This window comes from Microtus oregoni, unplaced genomic scaffold (genome assembly GCF_018167655.1).
Source record: "Microtus oregoni isolate MIOR12 unplaced genomic scaffold, Mior012 000053F_ref0000044, whole genome shotgun sequence".
Taxonomy (NCBI): domain Eukaryota; kingdom Metazoa; phylum Chordata; class Mammalia; order Rodentia; family Cricetidae; genus Microtus; species Microtus oregoni.
Window position 1 is genome coordinate 8,978,545 of NW_024543829.1, and position 24,918 is coordinate 9,003,462.

At 47.5% G+C, this 24,918-nt stretch overlaps 1 protein-coding gene across 2 annotated transcripts in view; it reads left to right on the forward strand.

Moving 5' to 3' along the window:
* Azin1 (antizyme inhibitor 1) overlaps positions 1-5,594 on the forward strand; it is a 29,954-nt gene extending 24,360 nt beyond the window's left edge. For both annotated transcript variants that reach the window (XM_041637590.1, XM_041637589.1), the window contains 5 exons: positions 581-655; positions 1,249-1,411; positions 2,988-3,103; positions 3,623-3,837; positions 4,924-5,594. In XM_041637590.1, coding sequence (XP_041493524.1) covers positions 581-655; positions 1,249-1,411; positions 2,988-3,103; positions 3,623-3,837; positions 4,924-5,035 — 681 coding nt within the window. In that variant the 3' untranslated portion in view covers positions 5,036-5,594. The remainder of the gene's footprint in view (positions 1-580; positions 656-1,248; positions 1,412-2,987; positions 3,104-3,622; positions 3,838-4,923) is intronic.
* The last annotated feature ends 19,324 nt before the right edge of the window (positions 5,595-24,918 follow it).

Genomic DNA, 24,918 nt, shown 5'->3' on the forward strand with positions numbered 1-24,918 from the left:
AGGATGCTTTAAGCTGGGAACTGAACCCAGGTTCTCTAAAATAATGACAAGTGCTCTTAATTATTGAGCCATTTCTTCAGGATTGCATACTTGAATTTTATTATATTTTTGGTTGAGACAGGGTTTCGCTGGCTGTCCTCTGTAGACCAGACTGGCCTCAAACTCAGAGATCTGCCTGCCTCTGCTTCTGAAATTAAAAGCGTTGTACTACAACATCTGGCTTCCTGATTTTATTAATGGAAAGATTAAAGGTTCCACACATTAGTACTTCATATTGTTTAAGTGGACAAAAGATTGAAGAATAAAGCGAGCACAGGCAAGGATGAGGAGACAATACGGATAGGGTTTATCTGTTCCCGAGTCTGACAGCAGAAATCTGCTGGTAGCTTGAGTACTCAGAAGACTGAGGCAAGACCATCAGTGTGCAGCCATAAAGAGAAACAAAACCATAAGAGCACAGGAGCGATTGGTATCACGGTAGAGGTCAGAAATATTTACCTACCTAGGAAGAAGAGGTTTTTTTGTTATTTTTTATTTGTTTGCATTATAATTTGGAAACATGAAAGTTTTTTGTCTCTAGGGAGAATTTGGCTTTACAATGAACATGCTAGACATTGGTGGAGGCTTCACAGGAACTGAAATTCAGCTGGAAGAGGTAAACTTTCTGGGGTTGGCTGTACATGATTGGTGGGTACATGGACCAGAATTTTTATAATAGCATTACCTAAAGCCTGTTGTAACCGAGCTACTCTAAATCTGGAATTCTGTGAACCCCATCAAATCTCAAAGTAGACTCCTACTTGTTGGATTTATGATGTACTAGACATCAGATTCAGTCTCACAAGCTAGGCAAGTGTGCCACCACTGCGCTACACTGTAGCCCACAGAAAATGTTGTTTGAGTTGTGTTTTATGTGTTAAATGTCGCATGAGCTTCCAGCTTCATGACTGCAATAGCAAGGTGCATATCACTCCTGCCTTTATTCTGCAGTGTCTGGAAACTGAATTGAAATTTATTCCTCTACCAGCAGTCAGACACAGTATTAGAATTGATGTGGGTTTTTTTTTTATTTAATTAATGCTATTGTAATTATTACCAAAAAAAGCTGATGTAAAAGCTTGCCTAATTGAAGATACCTGCTATGTGGCTAGGCTTGCTCTGCAATTGGAATTGCTTAGTTTTCTTGGTTAAGAGCTAGACTTCTGTGATCCAGTATTGAAATTTAAGCCTGTAATTTAAAACCCATAGGTTAATCATGTTATCAGTCCTCTGCTGGATGTTTACTTCCCAGAAGGATCTGGCATTCAGATAATTTCAGAGCCTGGAAGCTACTATGTGTCTTCTGCGTTTACACTTGCAGTTAATATTATTGCTAAGAAAGTTGTTGAAAATGATAAACTTTCCTCTGGAGGTAAGTTACAAAGTTTATATCTGATGTTTTAAATAAAACTTCCACCATGTGATTTTTACCCTGAAAGCCAGTGTTTTGTTGTTATTTCCAGTGCACTCCTCCTGTCTCAGAAGGAGAATCTGCCTTGTATTTTGATACAGGGCCAAAGTGTTCTTTAAATCCATCTTGAAGTCAAACCAACAAAATTGTTTTGTGTCATTGTAGAATACAGTTTGCATTAATAAGACCATTTTTTTTCCACTATGGAATAATCTTTAGTCCATAGAAAAATTTATTTCCCCACTATTATTTATTTATTTATTTATTGCTTTTAAGTATTTATTTATTTATTTGTTATGTATACAGTATTTTGCCGCCATGTATGCCTGCAGGCCAGAAGAGGGCCGCAGACCCCATTACAGATGGTTGTGAGCCACCATGTGGTTGCTGGGAATTGAACTCAAGACCTTTGGAAGAGCAGGCAATGCTCTTAACCTCTGAGCCATCTCTTCGCTCCCCCCCCCCACACTATTATTCTTTTTTTCTTTTGTCTTTGTGTCTTTGTTAGATTTCAGTTCAGGACTGCTTTGTATGTGCTTTTTCTCTTTTTTATTTCTTTACTGATACTTTTGAAGGGTAGATCTTTTTGGTTTGGTTTGGTTTTTTTGATGCTTCATCTTGGTGTGGGCTTTATTCCAGAGTTTTGGAATATTCTGTGTGTCTCATTAGGAAGCGTATGCTAATGGTTTGTTCTAATATGGTTTGTTCTAATATGTTTGGGCTTGGTGGCAGGTACATGACTGGCTTTTTTGTTTAGTGGTATTTGTTTGTTTGTTTGTTTTCTTTTTTTTTATAAGATATTTTATTTTTTTTAATATTTATTTATTTATTATGTATACAATATTCTGTCTGTATGCCTGAAGGCCAGAAGAGGGTGCGAGGCCTCTTTACAGATGGTTGTGAGCCACCATGTGGTTGCTGGGAATTGAACTCAGGACCTTTGGAAGAGCAGGCAATGCCCTTAACCACTGAGCCATCTCACAGCCCTGTTTTTTTTTTTTTTTTTTTACTCACATGTGTGTGTGCCTAAGAGGCTAGAGGTGTGGGATCCCCTGGATGACGCTGGAGGTCATGGTCAGTTGTGAACTGCCTTTCAAGGGTCATAGGAGTTGAATTTTGGGTCCTCTGGAAGAGCAAATAGCATATGCGCTCAGCTGCTGAGCCATCTCTCTCCAGCCATCTGGGTTTTGCTTTTATTTTCTTAGAAACCAGTACTTACTCTTGAAGCACAGGCTGGCTAGGAAGTCTGTGTAGCTAAGAATTCGCCTGTGTGAGATGCTGGGATTGCTGACATGAACCCCAGCAATTGACCTAGTACATTTTCGGTTCTGGTGCATCTAGATTCTGGGCCCATTGTTTTTCCAGACTATATCCAGTCATTTTCTCCACGGAACCCTCCCTGGTTTATTTTCCTGGAGGGTAGAATTTCAAATCCAAGGAAGGGATATTGGTGTATAGAGAGTAGAATTGCTATGTGCTGAGTAAGATGCACTCGTTTTGGTTTAAATTAATCTTCCTCTTTGCTATTTAATTTCAGTCGAAAAAAATGGGAGTAATGAGCCAGCCTTCGTGTATTACATGAATGATGGTGTTTATGGTTCTTTTGCGAGTAAACTTTCTGAGGACTTAAATACCATTCCAGAGGTTCACAAGGCAAGTTTGTTTGTTTGTTTTTCCAAAATGTCTTTGGCGGTGTAAAAAAAAAAAAAAAATAGAAAAACTAGCCTGCAAAGATGACTTAGTTGGTAAAGGCATTAAGCCATTGGACCCACGTGGCAACAAAAGAGAACTGATCATGCAGGTTGTCCTCTGACCACGCACACAAACACACCCTACACAAAGAAATAAATTGTAATTTTTTAAAAAGTTTTTTAGTACAGTGTATTGGTACAGCTCATTCATTTGCATGTCTTGGATTCAGTCGGCAAGAATCCTGCCTCCTTAAATCTTGATTATTATATGTATCATATGTTTTGAACTGTTTTTCTAGGATTCATATTCTGATCTCCTCTTCAATTTATTTCCTAACTATGCAGTTCATAGTAACAGTTGAGACTTATGCCTGATCCTCAATCTCCCGTAGATATATGAGATCTGAGAAACTGAAATTGCCTTTTATTTTTCTTAAGATTAAGTACCTGAAAGAATTTGGTAACTTTTCTTTCCCTGTAGAAACACAAGAAAGATGAGCCTCTGTTTACAAGCAGCCTTTGGGGTCCGTCCTGTGATGAGCTCGATCAGATTGTAGAGAGCTGTCTTCTTCCTGAGCTGAATGTGGGAGACTGGCTTATCTTTGATAACATGGGAGCAGATTCTTTCCACGAACCATCTGCTTTTAATGATTTTCAAAGGCCAGCTATTTATTATATGATGTCATTCAGTGATTGGTAAGGTGATTTTATTTTATCTGAAAACAGATGGGATATTGGAAGTGGTATTTTAGATTTGCTAATACCTTCAGAACATTTCATGAAATTTCACACTGTGATAGATAAAGGTGATAGTTTCCTTTTTGTTTGAGACAGGGTCCCTTACTAACCCTGGCTGGCCTTGAACTCACTGTTGCCTCTGCCAGGATTAAATCACTAGTGATAGTTCCTTCTTTTTTTTTCTTTTTTTGTTTTTGTTTTTCGAGACAGCTCTGGCTATCCTGGAACTCACTCCATAGACCAGGCTGGCCTTGAACTCACAGAGATCCACCAGCCTCTGCCTCCCTAGTGCTGGGATTAAAGGTGTCCGTCACCACCGCCTGGCTATAGTGTATTCAGCCCTTGCATTAAAAGTAGAAAAATCTTGGGGCTTTGGAGATGGCTGCCACATAGGCTCAAACAGCTGAAGTTGGGAAATAGAGGGATAAGAAAGAGGCAGAAATGAATAGAGTCATGGAGCTGGCTAGACAGCCATTCTAGCCACTTGTTGAGTTTGGGGCTCAGTATGAAACCCTGTCTCAAAAAATAAAAGAGGGAGAGAGCCATTGAAGACAGCAGAGGATAATGGCTGGCCTGCACACACAAACACCTACTCCCCCTTCTTGTCTGTCCATGTATGCCTGGATCTGCTGCACTACCTCATGAGAGTGTAGGTCAGGCTCCGTTTCTTTCTTTCTTTTAATTGTTTTTGTTTTTCGAGACAGGGTTTTGCTGTAGTTTTAGAGCCTGTCCTGGAACTAACTGTTGTAGACCAGGCTGGCCTCAAACTCACAGAGATCCGCCTGCCTCTGCCTCCCGAGTGCTGGGATTAAAGGCGTGTGCGCCACCACCACCCGGCCAGACTCCATTTCTGTCAGCATCCAAACCCCCTTTCTGTCTAACATGGGTTTCAGAAACTAAACTTATTATCAGGCTTACATGGCAAGCACCTTTACCATCTCCCTGTCCAAAAACATAGTCTTTTAGGGAGGCTGGAAGACTAGTTGTACGTGTTGTGTGGTTTTCTAAATATTTAAACCCCAACTTTTTCATTTTTCTTAACAGGTATGAGATGCAAGATGCTGGAATTACTTCAGATGCAATGATGAAAAACTTCTTCTTTGCACCCTCTTGCATTCAGCTGAGCCAAGAAGACAGCTTTTCCACTGAAGCTTAAACAGGCATTAACGCTTCTTTAGATCTGAAGTCGCAGGTTAAGCTTGTCTGGTCTACATTCCAGTGTGGGGAAAATTCAATCTTCATTCTGTTAATTATCTTGGAAACAAATTCATAGTAATAGCTATTTGGGACCAGACAAAATCAGCTTTCATCTATAATTCATTGGGGTAAGAGGGATTTAGATAATGTATCCAGATTTAAACATATCAGTTTGACCCACCCCTTAAGCGTTTAAAATAAAATATGCAACAAAATGGATGACTTAGTGGAGATGGAAGCCCATTGTGGGTTCCCCATCAAATCGTTTACATACAAGTACACAGTTTTATAATAAGGATTCCTGTTAAAAAGTCTTGTAAAGTTGATGTCTTTCACCCAGATATATCACATGTGAGTGGAAGACCAGTGTGACTTCATTAGATACGTTTAGTGTATTTAGAATGTGTAAATTTGTGCTTTGAACTGTAGTTTAATAAATGTAAAATTGCATCATAGTGTTTGTTGTATTTGACCTAATGTAACCCTTGTATGATTGCAATAAAACTTTGTGTAGATTTTACTGTTTTTCAGGCTAAAACTTTGGGAAAGGGGCTAGCTAGAAAGGTAGTTTTGAAGTAGTCGTGTGTGTGGTCTGTTTTAAGGGTTGGTTTTCTTTATAGCCCATTTAAGTTTGGTTTAGCTCAATACACTTTTAGTTATTTAATTAGTAATTTAAGTAAAGTGTTTGATAAATCATTGTGGAGCTGAGATTATGGAGAGTTGATGTGCAGTAAGCATGATGTTTAACAATTTAACACCAAAAAATGTTAGTCCTGCATAAACCAATTGTCATGATAGTTATACAGATAGGATGCTTAGCGTACTTTAGTAAACCTTGAAGTTACAGATCTTTCAGCTGATGGAGAAGATTTTATTAAACACTGAAAACTTGGTGGGGAGGGGAATGAGACTGCAGAGGACTGCAGGACCCTAACCTTACAGAAGGGCTATGTCTTATTTCCAGAATCCTGAGGCCCTTTCGCACAGACATTTAAATGCAGAGGGCTTTGGGATGGTGAAGCACACTTTCTTCAATTTCTCACTTGTAATGGAGGGGTTATTGTTTTGGGGTTATTTTTGTTGTTGTTGTTGTTATTGGTTTGAACCTAACCCTTTAGTTTGTTATTTCCCATTTGTTCAGCTTAGTAATTCTTTTCATACTAAAGCTTGTTGGTGGTGGGGAGGGAGTTAGCATCACTAACCTGACACTGTTCACTGCTGGTGTGTTAGTCCTAGGTCTCAGAATCACAGTAGCAATGAGACAACTTACAAGGGTCCCTTTACCTCACTCTGTGCTCACAAGTGGAATTCCTGTCCCCAAGAGGAAATGTGACTTCACTTTGGTGCCAAGGACAGAAAATTCCACTTGTGCTACATAAGGGTGGTTTGGGATGCCCTTACATAGCTGGTTTTCACACCTTGATTTCAAGGTGGAAAGAAATTGATCATGAATCTCTAATTTCAATCTCAAACCAGTAGGTGCTTAATGTTTTTGATTTGACAATTGCCCACTTGAATATCATGGGTTCTATTAATTATACAAAGAACTGAGAACCCCAGTCCATTGTCATCCATGCCCTTGGACTTTTTTCCAAGGTGTAATAAGGGGTTTTATTCAAAATTCCAAGCTACCATGTAACTTTGAACTAACAAGGAGGGGAAATTGTTTCTTACCTCATTTGTATTATGCATTGTTGTGGTCCAGAAATGCCAAACCTTGGAAAGGATGGTGCAGCCTGAGTCCGTGGCTTGACTGTACAGGCTTGAGCTTTGTGGCCTATCAGTTTGCCATCTGCATAGGAGAGCTGTTGTATGTAAAACAGCCCAGAGTGGCAAATCTCACATGGGAATGATAGGTAAGCTTAAGAGTGTCTGTATTGTATTTGAAGACTGTTTGCCATAAATCTAAAGTTAACCTATGTATTTCAATTTGGAATGCTTACAAATAATTAATGTAAAATCTTTTTTATATGATATTGTAATCAGTTCAAAATTTAATTGAAAATATAAAACCCAAATGATTTCTATATATAGTAAATTGAACTGTAAAGGTGACTTGTGTGTGATTCTGAATACACAGATAAAATGTTTTTATTCCTCATGCTTTACTTTGATGGCTTCTATCATGAAATAGACGTGAAATTTTATGAATTAATTTTGTGTACATTGCCCACGTTCTTTCAGAATCTATTAAAAGTAAAGTGATCTTGGAATTGCCTAGCACAATGAAGGTTTTGATGAGTTGGGTATTCATGTGGCCACCTTTTTAGACTGGGAGGTGAATCACTCACTGTTCAGTATAAACTTAGATTTAAGAAACCATAATTATTAAACTGTGTTGACCTGCTGAAATTAAAATCAACACTTCAGTTGTTTGTTGCTGTGTAGCCTGATGGAGAAACCAAGAGAGGATACATTAGGTTTAAACAGTTTTGTTTAGGTAATAGGCTGAGCATTAAAAGAGGTAGACTGGATTCATCCTGCCTGATTCCAACCCTGCTTCTGCATTTGCTCTTCCAGCAGAGGCTAGACACCTTACTTCTCTGTACGGATAGTGCTGTGCACAGGAGCTGGCGGGTCTAAGGGTAGTTAGGGGGCCTGGTCACTGGGGATTATACTTGCTTTGTCTGGCAAATGGTTGCAAATGACAGAAGTCTAACTCTTCCTGTTTGTTTCAGCCTTGTATTTAAATTAGATGAACTAGCATTAAGTTACAGTGTTAACCTAAAACCATCTAGCCAGGAGTTGTCTGGCAGCCTGTTAGTAAGCTGCAGGAGTTTGTGCAGTGCAGCTTTGTAGTGAGGATGAACCTATCCAGGAATTAAAACTGTAGCCCAATCTGGCCTTAAAAACCACTATGTAGCTTCAAACCTAGCAGTTCTGCCTTGGCCTCCTGATCATGGGCTGGCAGAAGGTGTGCACTGCTGCGGGGGGGGGGGGGGGATTTGCTAGAGGCCAGTGTTTTGTATATTGGTTTGCTTGTTTGTTTTAAAAGTCTTAACGCTAAGTAGCTTTAACTACGGCTGTTTTCCTCTGATTGAACTAGTTGTCTTTGAAGAAATTACTGTAAAAACCAGGCTGGAAGGCATCCTGCTTGTGGTATAACCGAACCACCCATTTACAAGAAGACAATGCCTGTGTGTGATGTGATGACTGACATAACTCCCAGGCTACAGAGAAACAGTAGATGCATACAGTCGATGTTCAGCTAAGCCAAGGAGTGGTATTGTTTTCCCAGTTTCTGGGATATTTTCTCATCTCTAAATTTCAAGCCTTTTTATCCTTAAAAACAAAAACACCTGATCTCAGTAAGTTTCCCAGGCTGACCTTGAACTCTTGGCTCACGCCTGGAAGCAGTAATTGGTACTTTTCCTGTTAGAGGGTGTTTCTCTGATATCTCAAATATTGAGAATCTGAGTGGGTTTTAAAGAATTAAAGCATAAGTATAGTTTATAAACTAAAAAAATCTGCTCTGGCAAATTAATTGGTGAACAATGTGTCATTGCTGTGAAGTCTACTGGTTATCAGCCCTCCTTATATTTTGCCTGCCTGGAGGATAATGGGCCATCTGGCAACATTGTCGAAGCCCAGCAGGGTAAGAGGGTTGGTTGGGCTAAAAGCTTGTCCCTGTCAGTAAAGCACCCCTGCTATGAAAGCTGTCGGACTGATGGGCTTGCCGGATGGCGGGGCAGTGCCAGCTGTGTGTTGTGTGCCTGCCTCTGCGGGTCAGACTGCTTCAGTCACTGCAGTTTTTAAAGGGGATGTTTACTGTGTGTCCATGTGGCGTGGCCTACCTGTGGAGGGCAGGACACCCCCAAGGAGTTGTGTTTCACTTTGTAGACCCAGAAAGCCAGCTCAGGTATTTGGATAGGAAAAATGGATACCAGGGGGCAATCCCTGCCTGGTCATCCTAGCTAAAACAGCAAGGTCCAGGTGTGTATCTGCCCTGTGCCAACATCGGACTCCATACAGGCACATACACACAGTCTTTTAAATATAGAAATAGATACTAAAGGAAGCAGGGAAGGGTTAATTAGTGCTGTGTGGTGTATGTGTAAGGGTGGGGCTCGTCACACTGAACAGAACTCAGAATCATGTAAGGTGAAACTAGGTAAGCACTTCCATAGGTGACCAGCCTGAGCTGTGGCCAGTTCCAACCCAGTCTTAGCTTAGTGAGATGCAGCAGAAAGGGAAGGGGGCAGGGCTTAAATGGTACACAAAACATGCGGGACACTGGTGGTGCGTGCCTTGATTCCAGCATTCATGAGGCAGAGGCAGGTGGACCTCCAAGTTCCAGGACCATCCAGGCTCCATAGAGAAACACTGTCTGCCCCGCTCCACCACCACCACCTCTGCGCCAAAAACAAAAGTTAGATGCAAAAGCAGGTGTGCGCAGAGACCTCTAGTGTATAGACTGCAGCAGCAGATACTCACACTAGATGGCGCTCCCAGGCCATGTTTGGTACAGTGCTGGCTGAGTAACACTGTTTGCTAAGGTTCTCATACTAACATGTCACCTGCTTCTGCCTCCCAAGTGCTGGACTTGGAGGTGTGTGCCACTATTGCCTGGCTACCTTCCATTTGTACGGCTCCATGTTGTGAAGTGTCAGGAAGCCAAGAGGAAGACAGTTTCAGTCTCTTCCCCACCCTATCCCAAATGCATACCCCAAGTAGCAAGCAAAGGTTTCCCTTTAACCAAAAATACTGCTGGTAACTCAGAGCTGTGCTGAACCATAGCAAAAATATGGGAAGGTATCCTATGTCTGAAAAGAATTCCAGGACAGCCAGGGATATGCAGAAACCTTGTCTCAAAAAAACTTTAAGAGTATCCCTTCCATGTTGTCCAGGCTTCAGCCATCCTATGGCACAGCTGAGCCGACAGGCATATGTACACTGAGCCCACTTCTGACCCCTCCTTCCCACCCCCAGATTTGCCCTGCCTACTCCCTTGCAACTATTCCTCATGAAACTGCCCAGTCTCCACCCCACTCCCCCAGACAGTTTTGGAGCCTGTCCTGGAACTCTGTAGGCCAGGCTGGCCTTAAACTCAGAGATCTGCCTGCCTCTGCCTCCTGAGTGCTGAAATTGAAGGCGTGTGCCACCACTGCCCAACTGAAATTGCCCAGTCTTACTGCCACCTTCTCCCTGCTTAGTCTCTGATAAGATTCTTGTAATCCACCACCTTTTTAAGAGTTCTTGAGGACACAGCTTCTTAATATCCCAGGGGTTATGCATGCTGGGCCAAGTATACTGATGGACCACATCCCCAACCCATTTTGAAAGGCTGAGTGAGGTGGGACTGCCTTTCAGGGCCAACCTAGGCAACAGGGGACCCTGCCCCCCCCCCCAAAAAAAAGTGTTTTTAAGAGGGACTAAAGATAGGCTCGCTTCTTGGGAGAGTACTCAACTAGCATGTTCAAGGCCCCGTGCTCAGCATCCAGGGCCACCTAAGTCATGTGGTGTGATGCACAGTTGGAATGCTGGGAGGTGGAGAATTGGGCATCCTACACCAGACAGATAAGGCCGACCTCTTTGAAAAGCAACATAGGCTGGGCCCACTGACCTGATCGGGAGCTTTTCCTAGGGAATTGGCAATTGCACAGACAGATGCGAATGAATAAACAGTTTAAGTGGCAGGGTGGAGGGAGAATTTAGCACGCTCAGTGTGCTAAAACCCAAGAAAGTCAACACAGTGGTGCGTAGAGACTGCAAGCAGCATGTAGACCATTGAGGGCTCTGCAAGCCTGTTGTAGACACGGTTCCATTGCTGTGTCAAAATGCCATGACCAAGGCACTTTATAAAAGCTTTTAATCTGGGACTCACCTTTCCAGAGGATCAGACTCCATAGCCCATCATGGCAGGGAGCATGACAGCAGACAGGCAGGTGTGTCATTTAAGAGGAGGTAGCTGAGAACTCATTTTGATCCACAAGCATGAGGCAGAAAGAGAGCTAACTGGGAATGGTGTGGGCTTTTGAAACCTCAGAGCTCACCCCGTGACACACCTTCTCCAACAAGGTCCCACCACCTACCTAATCCTCCCCAAACAGTTCCACCAACTGGGGACCAAGTCTTCAAATACAGGAGCCAGTTAAGCCCCACATAGGCTTCCAGAGATCCAGCTTTAAGAGAAATGGGGTTGCAATATTGTTTTGATAACTGGGTGTGTGGGGCTGGAGAGATGGCTCAGAGGTTAAGAGCATTGCCTGCTCTTCCAAAGGTCCTGAGTTCAATTCCCAGCAACCACATAGTGGCTCACAACCATCTGTAATGGGGTCTAGTGCCCTTTTCTGGCCTGCAGGCATACAGACAGACAGAATATTGTATACATAATAGATAACTGGGTGTGTGCTGTGTTTCAGAGCTGCCTAGTGATTCTGCAGACTGAGTCTGGGGAGTACACATGCACACGTGCTGTGTGTGTGCTTGTGAGAGAGAGCCTCATTTCAGAGAGGTTTGTCCAGCCTCATCGTAGAAGGAAGAATGGGCAGCATTGGGGCCTGCCTGCATTGGCAGTGGTGAGCCTGACTAGGCTCTTACATTGGGACCAGGTGGGAGTTGTAGAGTAAGAACTGCTTCAGGGTTAAGTGGGAAAGGTGAGGCAGGCAGTAAAAGGTTGTAGTCTCTAGTTTGTGTAGCTGGACGGGTGACTGATGGCCTCAGTCACTTCCACAGATAGCAAGAGGACAGGTTTCCAGGGGAGATGTGTGGCCTTGGGCATTGTGGAGTGAAGGCTGTTGAAGTGGAGGGCTAGGAGATGGCCAGAGCGGCACATGACATCATCTGGAGGAACTGCACCACACATGACTTTGGTAAGCCTGACGTGTTTGCTTCTCATACTCTATGTGAGAAATTGCAGCCTTTGGCCACTGCGGTGCTCGCTGTAGAGATTTTCATGTCCCACATGGCTTTTGGCCTCTTGAAATGAGAGCAGCTGGGCTTGTGCACAAGGCCCTCACAAGGCCGGGCGCATAAGACAGGGAAGAATGGGGTCTCTCAAAGGGGTGTGTGTGGACCTTTCTCTGTAGGGAGTCTGTGAAGCCCTGGTGAAGGACTATACTGTTTGGCCTGAGGACCCATGCCTCAGCCCCATAGGAATACAAAGCCTTCCCCAAGTGAGGCTCAGGGGATGGCAAAGTCTTCCCTGGTCCAAGTGCATACATATGTTGACTGTGGGCAGAAAGTAGTCATTGTAGCCTCTCCCATCCCATCCCTGCCATGTTTACAGCCTGAAGAACCGCTTCCCCACAGAGACCGCTCCCACTGCCTCCTTGTGTATCTGTATAAAATAACAAGCCCTACTTCATATAATAAGCATGCTGAGTATGGTTTATTAGTAAGCACTCACCTGTGCTCCCGTGTGATCCCAGGCAAACCCACCGGGTCACCAAGCTAGATTTAGGATTATTGATCTGTTGTTAGCGTCACACCTGTTGTGTGCCTAGGCAAGTTCGTGCCAACAGCTGGCACCAAACAAGGATGTAATGGGGCCAAAGATGCTTTGGGATCCAGCCATAAAACAGGCGAATGAAGTGCAGCGATCCAAGGATGGGGTTTCGGGGGGGGTCGTCCAGAGTGACCCCCATCCTTATGGGGTACAGAGGGATACATCTCCATCAGTGGGGGTCTGCCCCACGAGCACAGCGTGCCCCCACGTGGCCAGAGCAGATTATAAGCAGGTGTGGCGGGGAGATAAGACTTGTGACTGCGGCTGTTTGCTCTGGAAGAACTTGCCTGTGTAGGGAACATACACACCATGTAGATGCTGTTCTCTGCACTAGCCTCAGCACTGGGAAGAAAGATGGGACAACAGAGGCCTAGATGGGGGGGGGGTCATTTTGCTGTTCCTGTGGGTAGAGGGTGGAGAGACACAGATGAGAGTCGTGCTAAGTGACCCTTCCTCATAGCCAGACTCTCGGAGCCCAAGGAAGAACTGGACAGTGAGGGGAGAACATGCTCAGAGTGATAGAAGACATTGCGTTCATAGAGAAGAAAGGGACCGTGGGACTCCGTGCGCTGCCGGGGCACGACTGCAAGGCAGATGGGCACAGGAGTCTGTAGGACAGGCAGATGGGTGGGACCCCTGTGAGCGCTGTGGGAGTGAAGAAACTAGAATTATCTAAGGCTGTGTAAGCTGAGGCAGTCTGAGGGAAATGGAGGTTAGAAATGCCTCCACTGCCCCCCAGGCTGAGGCCTTGAAACAGGTAGCCCCAGTTGGTGGCGCCGTTTGGGGAGCTCACAGGTAGGTATGGGCTGTGAGAGTCTATAGCTTTACACTACTTCCGGTTCACTCTCTGCTCTGTGCTTACTGTTGAGGATGTGAGCTCTCAGCTTCCTGCTCCAGGCACCATGTCTGCCTCTGGAACTGGAGGCCCAAATAAACTCTCCTCTTGACGCTGCCTTCATAGTGTTTTCTCACAGCCACAGAGAGTATCTGAGACACAAGCAGTTACAGGCACTGGATTATCCCGGACTGAGGTCCCCATCCATAGTAGGGACTGGAGACACCAGAGGAAGGACAGGATCAGTGCCACCAAGTCTGATGACCTGAATTCTATGATGACCAGGACTTTATGGTGGAAGGAGAAGACGTAGGATATCCTCTGATCTCTATAGGAGTGCTGCAGCATGTAGACCTCCACACACACACACACACACACACACACCACACACACTACACACCACACACATTACATACACACTACACACATACACTACACACACCACACATCCACATACCACACACAAACACACATTACATTCACACTACACATACCACACACATACACACCCAGGCCTGCACTGAATAGTGGCTGTGGTATTTGATGCCCAGTCACTGAGCCTGCTAGGACTATTGTCCCTAAAGAATTGACAGACGGGTGAGATGGCTCAGCAGATAAAGGCACTAGCCACCAGTCTCGGCAATCTGAATTTGGTCCCTTTGACTCACATGTTGAAGGAGAGAACTAACTAGTAAATTACCCTCTGACCTCCACACATGCCTGGGTGTGCCTATTCACATAGACACACGTGTAAAGAAATGAATGTGATCTTAAAAAGGAAGTAAATTCAGCAGGGGCCTTTGGGACTTAGGTATGGAGGCATTAGCGGGATCCCAAGGTGGGTCGTGAGCTTTACAAGGCAGAACAGGCTCGAATGATGTAGACTCAGCACGCAAACTTGGTTTTTACAGAGCTAATGTAATGGAAAGGAAAAGAAAAGGCACTCAAAAGCCAGTGTAGCGAGATTTGTGTTGAGTCAGACTTCCTAATGAAAAATGGTGCCGGGCGGTGGTGGCGCACGCCTTTAATCCCAGCACTCGGGAGGCAGAGGCAGGCGGATCTCTGTGAGTTCGAGACCAGCCTGGTCTACAAGAGCTAGTTCCAGGACAGGCTCCAAAACCACAGAGAAACCCTGTCTCGAAAAACCAAAAAAAAAAAAAAAAAAAAAAATGGTGACAGCCACATTCGGCACTTGGATCTTTACCACCTGAGTTCAATGGGTTTTAAATGAGAAACCCGTGCAAGTGGGGAAGATTAAATCTGTGTGTGTTGTTGGGAAAGGGGGATTGTCCTCCAAGAGAGGGCCATGTACACCTCTCTCCTGCAAGTAAATATTCTAGGGTAGAGTTCGGTGTTCCAGCCCAGGGCCCTTTCAGCAGCCAGTATAGCCGATGGAGAGGCAGGGGCTGGCTGTAGTACCCCAGTCCTGAGTCTGTCGCATCTGGGCTTGGCAGGATGTCTAGAAACAGCTTCCTGCCCCCAGCTCCTCAGATGGCAGGACCCTCCCCAGGATGTGAAAATGGCTGATGGAAAATTCAGGACTTGGAGAACTCAAGTTGGGACTGAGCTGGAAGTCCCTGCTCCCAAGCTAGCAGGCAAAGGGAAAGTCACACTGCTGCTCTCCTTCGGAAGCCCCAGGTAGGCTCTCCAGGAACAAGGTTAGTCCTAGCAGTGGGGCGAGGTGACAGGATAACACTCCACTGGGGGTAGAGAAGGCATCTGGCCATACTTCCAAAGGAACCAAACCCTGCCCTTCAGAAGCATCTCACCAGCAGGCAGAACTAGAATACAAAAGAGGCAAATCCAACAGACTTGCTCACGGCAGCCTGTCGGTGGGCACAGGGGCCAGTGTTGGTCCACTCGACCTTCTGCTTCAGGCTGCAGAAACACTCTGGAAAACCCATTTGCCCTGACCAGACATGTAGCCTGCAGCAGCACCCACTTGTCCACTCCATGTGAACAGTCATCCATTCTGCTACAGAAACTGGGCGTGTTTGATTGCAGGGTGTCGTCCTATAAGTTAGGGGACAGGGCGTCTGATGTCACTGTGAGCGGTCCTCCGTCCCAAATCCATTTGGCCTCCGAATTCTAATTAACCTGCATAGTGGGCTATTCCACTGTGAGTTTTGTGGGTACTCACAACCAGGGACGCGGGAACCCCGTAGGAAACATAAGAATGGTAAAAAAAAAAAAAAAAAAAAAAATGGTGGAGTTAGCTGGGTAAGACGGACCCATTTCTACAGAAACTAAATGTTTTGAGTATCAATATCACCAAAACAAACTGTCTGCATTTTTTCTAAAGAAATTATCAAGGAGTTTGTGATGGCAAATACTGTAATCACAGTCCCTCAATTCAATAACAAGACCCTGTATAAAAAACAAAAACATATATATATATAAATTTGCAAATTTTTCTAGAAAAAAAGGTATTAAGACTTTTTTCTTCACATTTCAGAATGTCCTGCAACGCACACGGCTCATTTTTCAATTCGGATAGCTTCTTTTTCCCTGCGAGGATGGCAATATTAAGGACGTCCCCCGCAGCAGTTCTCCGCTTAGGTCCGGGCGGGGTCCCTGCTTAGCTCCGAGGCGTCACCAGCAGAGGGCGCTGCCGCCCACGGGCTCGGGGCGGGGCCGGGCGCGCTTTTCTCCCCAGCAACAGGGGCCCGGCGTGGCGCTCCGGGGCGCGGCCTGGAGGCTTCCCCGGTCCCGCCTCTCCCCGCCCTCCCGCCCTGAGAGCGCCAAGCTGGGGCGTCGCCTGCCTAGCGGGGACCTCTCCCCTACCGACCCGGGCGCGGCAGGGCTGGGGACCACTCCCGTGCCCGCCCCTGGCGCAGCCTTCCCACGGGCTGGCCCGGCCGCAGCTGGCTCGCACTTTGGAGCCGGATGGGGAGACGTGACCGCCGAGACTCGGGCGCGCCAGGAACGGGCGGGGGTGCGAGGGGGAGGCTGGGCTTTGGAGCACCTGGGGCAGTTCGCGTTCCCCGGGGAGGGGAAAGGGAAACGGGCGCCCCAGCTCCGGCAATGTGCGTCCCCGGGTACGCGCGCCAAGACCAATCCTTCGGTTCCTCTTCCCGCTCCAGAGCCTGGCCTGGGATGGGGGCCAGGCCACCACCGGTCCAGCCCGCAGTCACCGGACGAGTAAGGATTCTTGCATTGGAGTAGGTAGACTTCATGCATTGCAGTAGGTTTACACAAGTTAGTGACGGCGGAGGCTCACTCCCTCCTCAATTTCCTAATCTACAAAATGAGAACCTGGATCACCCCACCCGCTCTTCCACCCCGACCTGCAGATCTAAAGACTGAGAAGCTTTTAATGCTACAAGGGAAGGGCCGGGGAGGCAATCCCAGTGACAAAATTACCAGAGTGTGTCTGCTATCAGTTTCCAGGGAAGTCAGTCCCACCTCTGATTGGACATTCGGTACCACTTCTGCATTCCCCCAAGGACCTTAAATCTGCTTGCCCGCTACCTTCCCTACCCCACCCCCAGGAAACACTTTGCTATGGGTTAGCTGCTTTTCAACCACAGTTTTCTTGGTTTTAACACCCAAACGCCTATGATTAGGGATCTGTAGCCGGACGTGCACACACAGCAAAACAAAGTCCCAAGACCTTAGAGACAAAGGTCACGGAGGAGTTGTCGAGTTCCTTTTAATGCTGGTGTTTCAGATTCCAGTCCCAGCACCGCCACGTGCTGCCCCAGTGGGGTACAGTGTCTCAGTCTGTTTCCTCAGCTGACGAACTATAATGCTTGGCAGTGTCAGATCTGGGGCTCATGAGAAATCCTCTCCCTTGGCAGACCCCCACGAGTCCTCTAATGCTGTTATGTGTCAATAAATGATTCCTACAGTGCTCCTCAGGCTCCGGGCCACATCACTTCTTCGAGAAAATATCTGGTCACCTAGTGTCCTTTTCCTTGCAGCAGCCTGGCTATATAAGGCCTTAGATGGGACTTCAGGGCCTTTCTTAAACCCCGTGGATCAGGAAGTGGGTGGTGATGGTGGTAAATAAATTCAGGGAGGAATCTTGCCCAGATTGGGAGTCTCGATAAATTTTCAAAGTTACAAGTAATAAACCAGGATCAAGGGGAAAATGATCACCGCTGGGGAATTTACCTCAAGATTCCCAGTTATCACCCAAAGCCCCCATCTGTCCATAACTACACCTTGGTATCCCTCCCGCCAGGTATGTGTGTGTGGGGGGTGGTTGGGGATGTAAGTGGGCTGCCATTGCCTTGGGGGATTTACTGCCTCTCCTGCCTCCCTCCTCCTCCTCCTCCTCCTCCTCCTCCTCCTCCTCCTCCTTCTCTCTCTCTCTCTCTCTCTCTCTCTCCACACACACACACACACACACACACACACACACACACACACACACGGAGGTCCATGGTAGGTATCACCAGGAAGAAAGGGCATCTGGTTCTTGCTCTGCTTCCTGCTAGAACCTTTGACCTCAGCTGCCGGGTGGGTGGATGCCTGGGAAGACATAGTTGCTCCCGTTGGCCTGCAGCATCCTTAGCAGCCAGAGATGAGGAATCTGAAGGCTGAGTGTAGGGCTGATCCAGACAGTCTTGCTGGTGACCGTCTCGATCAGCGGTTCTGTGAAACCACATTTCCGGGCAAGAGGGGGGGGGGGGGGGGCAGGCGCCTCTCCTACAGCTCCTCTTTCACTGTTTTCTAAAGCAACTCTGGGAAACCCCACTGGTGAACCGAGAAGTGTTGGTGTAGGCCAGTACAGTGACCGAAGGACGGAACAGGAAAAGAATGTGAAATCTGGACTAAAAAGGCTCTGCATCGGGCACAAAATCATCAAAAGCCACCCAAGGCCGAGCGAGGCTCCTGCAGATGTGACAGAGCAGGACTGTGGGATGCTTGGAAAGGACCCATGTGTCTGGGGATGGGCATGGCTACATGCCCGGAGCAGTGAGCAGAACCATCTCCTCCTGGTCCCTCTGGGCCACTGAGCATGCTCCTGTGCCACAGCTGTGCTGAGCACCTAGTACTCTGGGCTTTCCCAAGCAAAGTGGAACTGCTTGCTGTTTGGAGACTTCCCCAGGGCGTCTGGGGACGTCCCTCAGGGTATTTGGATTGCCTTTTCTCACCTGTCCAAATCATTCCTACCAATATCCCCACCCTAACACCCGACCACTAGGGTTTAAGCAACTGTTTTCCGTACCCACCCCACCCCTTCCCGTGACTGCCTCCGGTGCACACGTTACACTGTACAGAACTGCAAGCCTGTGGGGTCTTATCAGATCCTGCAGTATAGTCCTACCTGGGTGGAAAGCCTTGCACGGGGAGCCTCACACAGCTTTAATGCTAGAGAATTTGTCCCTGTTTAGGACAGGGTGGACACTACGCAGACACCTCCCCCAGATCCACACCCCTTTCTGAGAATTCTCTGACCCCGGCTGCACTTCCTGAGTGCCATGGGGCCTTGCGGTCAGCCTTCAGTGACAGGAAAGATCTGGAGCCAGGCTTTGAGCCAGCGAGCGGCGTCCACCGCCGCAGTGTAGTTCCCTAGAGAGGGCTAGGGTAAGATTAAGGTCAGGAAGGAAAGAATCCAGTCCCCGGTACTGATGCATGCCCTGCTTTTCCCAGACAGACCTCCAAGTCTTAAGACGGGGGGGGGGGGGGGGGGGGGGCAACACCAGTGACCTCGGGTAACACCCTAGTCGTTGTGGACGCCTAGAAACAGCTCTGCGACATCTGGGAGGGAACTCGCTGCCCGCCTCTGGGCACAGGAAACCACGGAGTGTGGGCAGGGGTGGGGGATGGTCCAGCCTACGGTCGCTCGCAGGCGGCCGCGCTGCAGGTGGCTCGAGCAGCTGCCAGCCATGCGGCTTCCCGCTGCAGTGCCCGCCCGCGCCCCAGCCTCTTCTTGAGGGGTTTTCCGGCTCCGGGCGCCCCAAAGCCACCCCGGCCGTGCACAGCTTTCTGATGAGTCAGCAGCCGCCGGGAGCCTCCGGCCGCCGCGGGCATCTGCTCAGTGACGCACCGTGAGTCACGGGCGCCCGGGCAGCCGCAGCCGAGCAGCTTCGCTGCAGCGCCGCCCCCACGGCGCCCACCGGGCCGCTCGCCCGCACCCGCACCGCCTCCCGCGCCCGCCGGGCCTCTCCTTAGCCTCCCCGCCGCGGCCGGCCGGGCTCCAGGCTGACATCAGACGCTGGCCGCCAGGCCACCCTCTGAGTCAACAGTTTCCGAAGCGCAGCCTGCTGCCAGGGGCGGGAGAAAGCGCAGCCTCCCGGGGAGGCGCGGCCCGCACAACTGGCTGCGGTGGAGGGCGGAGGTGGGTGGGGACGAGCGGGGCCTTTACCAGAAATCACGAGGGCGAGGGAGAAGGGAGGGCCATCGCCACCCTGCGGGGTAGCTGGGCGCCGTGGAAGACCGCCGCTGCCCCCATCCACGTGCTGCAGCCCGCGCTGGGTGGCAAGGCTGGAACCGCCCCAAGGGCGGGAGGAGAGGAAAGGCGAGGTCCTTGCTGGGAAAGGCCCCAGGCCAAGTTTCTAGAAGCAGGACTTGCACCTCCCTAGAGACCTCTCTCAGACTTAGGGTACCGACCTGGGCGGGGACAGGCTTTGGGGCTGAGACGTGGCCTCCAATCAGGGTTTTGATGGGGGCAGCTTTGATTAAGCCCCTCACCTTACTCTCGGTCAGCGGCAGACCCTGTAGTCAACTTGGGATGGGGAAGTGAGGAAGCACCCTTGTTCAGCTAAAGAGGTGTAGTCAAAGTTAAGAGTTAACAGAGATCTAGTAAATGGTTAGCAGATGACGTCCTATGAAACTGGGCGGTAATGGTATAAAGAAAGGCATAAAAAATAAGAATTCTGAGAATTTTTTTTTTTTTTTAAAAATTATCATTGGAGGGCATGATTCTTCATCACTAAGCAGGTTTCCAGAAGCTGGGGTTGTGGCTTGGTGGTTGAGCGTTTGCCTTCACACGCAGGTCTAGTTCTCAGGCGTTGCATGTTGGGGGTAAGGTGGGGGAGACTGAATTGCCAAGCCCCATGTACTGTAGAATAATCTAGCCTTCTACAAGGCTAGGCGTCTGGGTGCTTCGAACTGCCTCAGAGTCTGCCCAGCAACCAGTCCGAGAGGCGCTCTTTTTCCAGGAGGTCCAAGGAGGGCGAAGCTGGAGCTCCGGGGACTGAAGACGTTGCTGGTGGTAGGACACCTCCCTAGCCGGCTTCATCAGGCTACAGCGGCTAGCTCTGTTCTCCAGCCACGGATGCAACAGTTAAAAAAAAAAAAAATCAACATAAGAAACATCTACCGTCAGTGAACTTCGTGGCCTCTGGAAGCTTCTTTAACTCTGGGAGTTTTTCCTTACCAGGTCAAACAGGAAGGCAGGTTATGGAGGCGCCAGGACACGGAAGGCAGCGGATGTTACAGGTTTGGTTTTTCTCCTTCGCACACGGGCACCTCTTTGACCCGTTCATGACCCCAGGATGAGTAAGACTGGGCCTCCAGCCGGAGTTTATCCTGGGCCTCTTTCCTGGATTTGGCTGTTCTTCCCAGAGCCACCACTTAGCAAGTGATGCCAGCCGGGGAGGGAGGTGTCTGTGTCTCGCCTTAATGGCGGGGCTTTCAGAGAGATCCTGTCTGTAGGTAGCCTTTGAGAAACACCGTGTGGGCTTCTCCTTGCCCCACGTGACACTCATCTAGACTCAGCTCATTTCTGCCAATCCACTCCATCTGGGAAGAGCACTGAAGCATTCTGGGAAGCCCTGTGCTTTTTTTTTTAATTAATATAATTTTTTCTGCAGAAGAGTTAAGAATGGCGGCTCTTGGGAAATCACAGGGCCTAATTTGCTGATCTGGAGGCAAGCTGCAGAACCCTGTAACATCAGAGGACGAAATAGTGGCCAAGGATGTGGGGCTTGAAAGTAGTCATGGTTGAGGCCCCAGGCCTGTGTGGTTGCCCTTCAGGGAGTGTTTGTGGGCTGGAGCAGCGTGTGTTCGCTTTGGAGCAGAAGACAGGTGCAAGAGGGCTGCAGCTGTTGCTTATACCACAGACTCCACAGCTCGTAGCTTCCGCGTTATCCAGGCCCAGACTCCACAGCTCGTAGCTTCCGCGTTATCCAGGCCCCGAATCCACGCTCTCTTCAGAAGGGTTTCTCCCACTTCTGTCGTGGGCCCAGCCCAGGGGACACTTGTCTCCTCTGTGTAGAGCTGTTTGCTCCTCTGACAGCGTCACCTTGACTGCTAGTGTGCCTGGCTTGCCCTGCTTGTCCCTACTACCCAGAGGCCCTAAGAAGCGAGAACTTAATCTGCTGGTCCTGGAGGAAGTGAGTGTGAGCTGCCAGCTCTGCCCACCTCTTGCACCTCGGCTCCACATCTGGCCTCGGGAGCAACCTTTGTGTCTGACAGGGCTTCCTGTTTGCTGTGACCGCTTCCAAGGCAGCCTTATCTTGACTTTTGACACCAGCTCTTCCTTGTCTGACCAAATAGCCCAGCTCCACTTCTTGGCAGCCCCAATGGTCAGTCAGATTGAAGAGCCTTGGCACCTTTTCATGGTCAAAATCAGGGCAGGGAGCCAATGCCTGGCCAAATGTGTGTGTGTGTGTGTGTGTGTGTGTGTGTGTGTGTGTGTGTGTGTATATATATATATATATATATATATATATATATATATTTGTCATGTTTATGGGTGTTTTGCTGGCTTATCTCTACCACATGTGTGCTTGGTGCCTGCTGAGGCCAGAAGAGGGCATTAGATTCCCTGGGACAGGAGTTGCTGATGATTATTAAATGCCATGTGGGTGCTGGGAATCAATTCCTGGGTTCTCTGGAAGAACAGCCAGTGCTTTTAACCACTGAGCCATCTTTCCAACCCCCAAGTATGTATTATCTCAGTCATCTACCTTGTAAGAGCTCTAGTGAGAACCAGGTGGTCTCTGTGAAATTGAAGCCAGCTTGGTCTACACAGCTGGGTGTTAGGGGCTGTAGACTCTTAGACCCTGAACTTTCTATGACCTCCTACCTGCTGGAGTAAACAACTTGTTTTCCTGTGCTTGCAGATGCTCTGAGCACAGAACCCTCGTGAGTTCCTAATAATAAGGGAGTGGTTTCTAGTGGGCTTGCAGTAGAAAATCCTGAGAGCGAGGGCTTTGCCACTAATCAAGGAGAGCACTATATAAGCTGCCCTGGAACACAGTAAAATTGGCATCATTGCTTCAAGAGTGACCCATGTCTCTGTGTTCTTTAATCCCAAGACCCTTGCCTGGTCATGGTTCTAGTGAGACCAGAAAAGGTCAGTGAGACCAAGTGGACAACTTAGTTAAGAATTGTTTAAAAACTACCCATGCGGCTGGGTTACAGCTCAGTTGGTAAAATGTTTGTTATGTGCATGAATCTCTAGATTTGATCTTCAGCACCACATAAACCAGGTTTGGTGCTATATACATGCCTATCATCTCAGCACTTGGAAGAGTGCTATGGGCTAGCCCTTCTGTATGCTGTGAATATACATTGCTCTCATTGGTTGATAATACAAGCTGCTTTGACTTATAGTGGTGCAGAATATAGTGAGGCAAAAAAAGCCAAACTGAATACAGGGAGAAAGAAGGACAGAGAGGGAGAGATGCCAGCCAGTCTCTGGAGGAGCAAGATGTATTAAAGCACAGGTAAAGCCATGAGACACATGGCAAAACATAGATTAATGGAAATGGGGTAATAGAAATGTGTTAATTTAAATGTAAGATTAGCTAGTGATAAGCCTGAGCTATTGGTTGAGCATTAATAATTAATATAAGCTTCTGAGTGATTATTTGGAAGTGGCTATGGAGCAAGGCAGGACAGAGGAATCTCTGTTTACAGAAGAGGAGGAACGGGAATTCAAGATGGTCTTCAGTGTCCTCATTCATTGCTTGCCTCATTGCTGTTAAAAAATATCCTGACAAGCTAGGGGGTAGTGCTGCACAACTTTAATTCCAACACTATGGAGGCAGAGGCAGGCAGATCTCTGTGAGTTTGAGGCCAGCCTGGTTTACAAAGTGAGTTTCAGGACAGTCAAGGCTATGCTGTGAAACCCTGTCTCAAAAAATAAAACAACAAAGTCTCAAAAACCAAAACAACAAACAACAAAAATCCCCAAATGACAAGAGCAATTTAAGGGAGCAAAGCCTTATTTTGGCTTGCAGGTCTAGAGTGCAGTCCACCCTGGTGGGAAAGGCATGGCAGTGAGAGTATGAAGCAGCTGGGTCACATTGTATCAGCTGGAAGCAGTTTGCTACATTGTATCCATAGTCTAGAAGCAGGTTGTCACATTGTATCTATAGCCTGATAGCAGGTTATCACATTGTATTCATAGTATGGAGGCAGATTGTTACATAGTATGGAGGGGCAAATTGCTACATAGTATCCATGGTATAGTGGGCAGATTGTTACATAATATCCATAGACTAGGGGGCAAATTGCTACTTAGTATCCATGGTATTACGGGCAGATTGTTAGATAGTATCCATAGTCTGAAAGCAGATTGTCACATTGTATCCATTGTCCCTGCTCAAGTTTGTCTCTTTTGGTATTCAGTTCAAGACCAAAACCTAGGGACTGGTACCACCCACTTTTAGGCTGGATCTTCCCATTTCAACTGGTTCTTTTTTAAATTTGGGGTTCCGGGGGATCAAACTCAGAGCCCCATGCATGCCAAGAAAGAGCTCTACTACTCACCACGAAGGAGGGCTGTCTTCAGCTTTAAGTCTGCTCAGGATGGAGAAGGCTGACCACATGGAATAACCTTTGTGAAGCCATCACTAGGAGACCAGCATTTGAGGAGAAGTGAGCCATTTAAGAATGCACAGCCTGCTCCACTCAATGTTCTCAGCTAACTAACCCGGAGACTAGACCCACCAGACTAACGCCCAATGACAAAGGTGGCTGTGGCCCTGACAGGCACAAGTTATACAAGAACCACTAAAAGAAGGCGTTAATGTATGAGGGCTGTAAGAGCCTGATGCCCTATTGTGTTTAATGCAAGAGTTCAAAGCAAAAAATACTGAGTTTATGGTTTTGTGTGTCTTTTTGTCCTGTGAGATATAGCCACATGTAGTGAATAGTGGGATCTGGAGTCTGGTGATGTTCCTGTTCCAGGGACAGACCTGACTGGGGCAGCAAGGAATAAAGAAAAGACACACACACACACACACACAGAGAGAGAGAGAGAGAGAGAGAGAGAGAGAGAGAGAGAGAGAAAGCTGGGATCACGTGGTCTGGCCTCAACATGTTTATGATATATAGCTGCCTGGGAGGCAGAGTCACTGCCTACAGCAGGACCAGAAGGCAGGGGTGTTGCAATAGATAAGGGAGGAGGGATGATTTGTGGTTCATAGCTGGCTCAAGGAGGCAGGGTTGGCTATTCTTGGTAGGAGAAGTCTCTGTAAGAGAGCAATCTTCAGGTCAGTCATGGGGGTGGGGCATGGTGGCCATTTTCTGTGCACACTATCAGCACTCGGACTTCTGAGGCAGAGGCTGTGGGGTCCTTGGCAAGACTGCTTTGTCAACAACACATTCATTCAGCTACCGACTAAAGTGAAATCCTTTATCAGACCTTAAACAG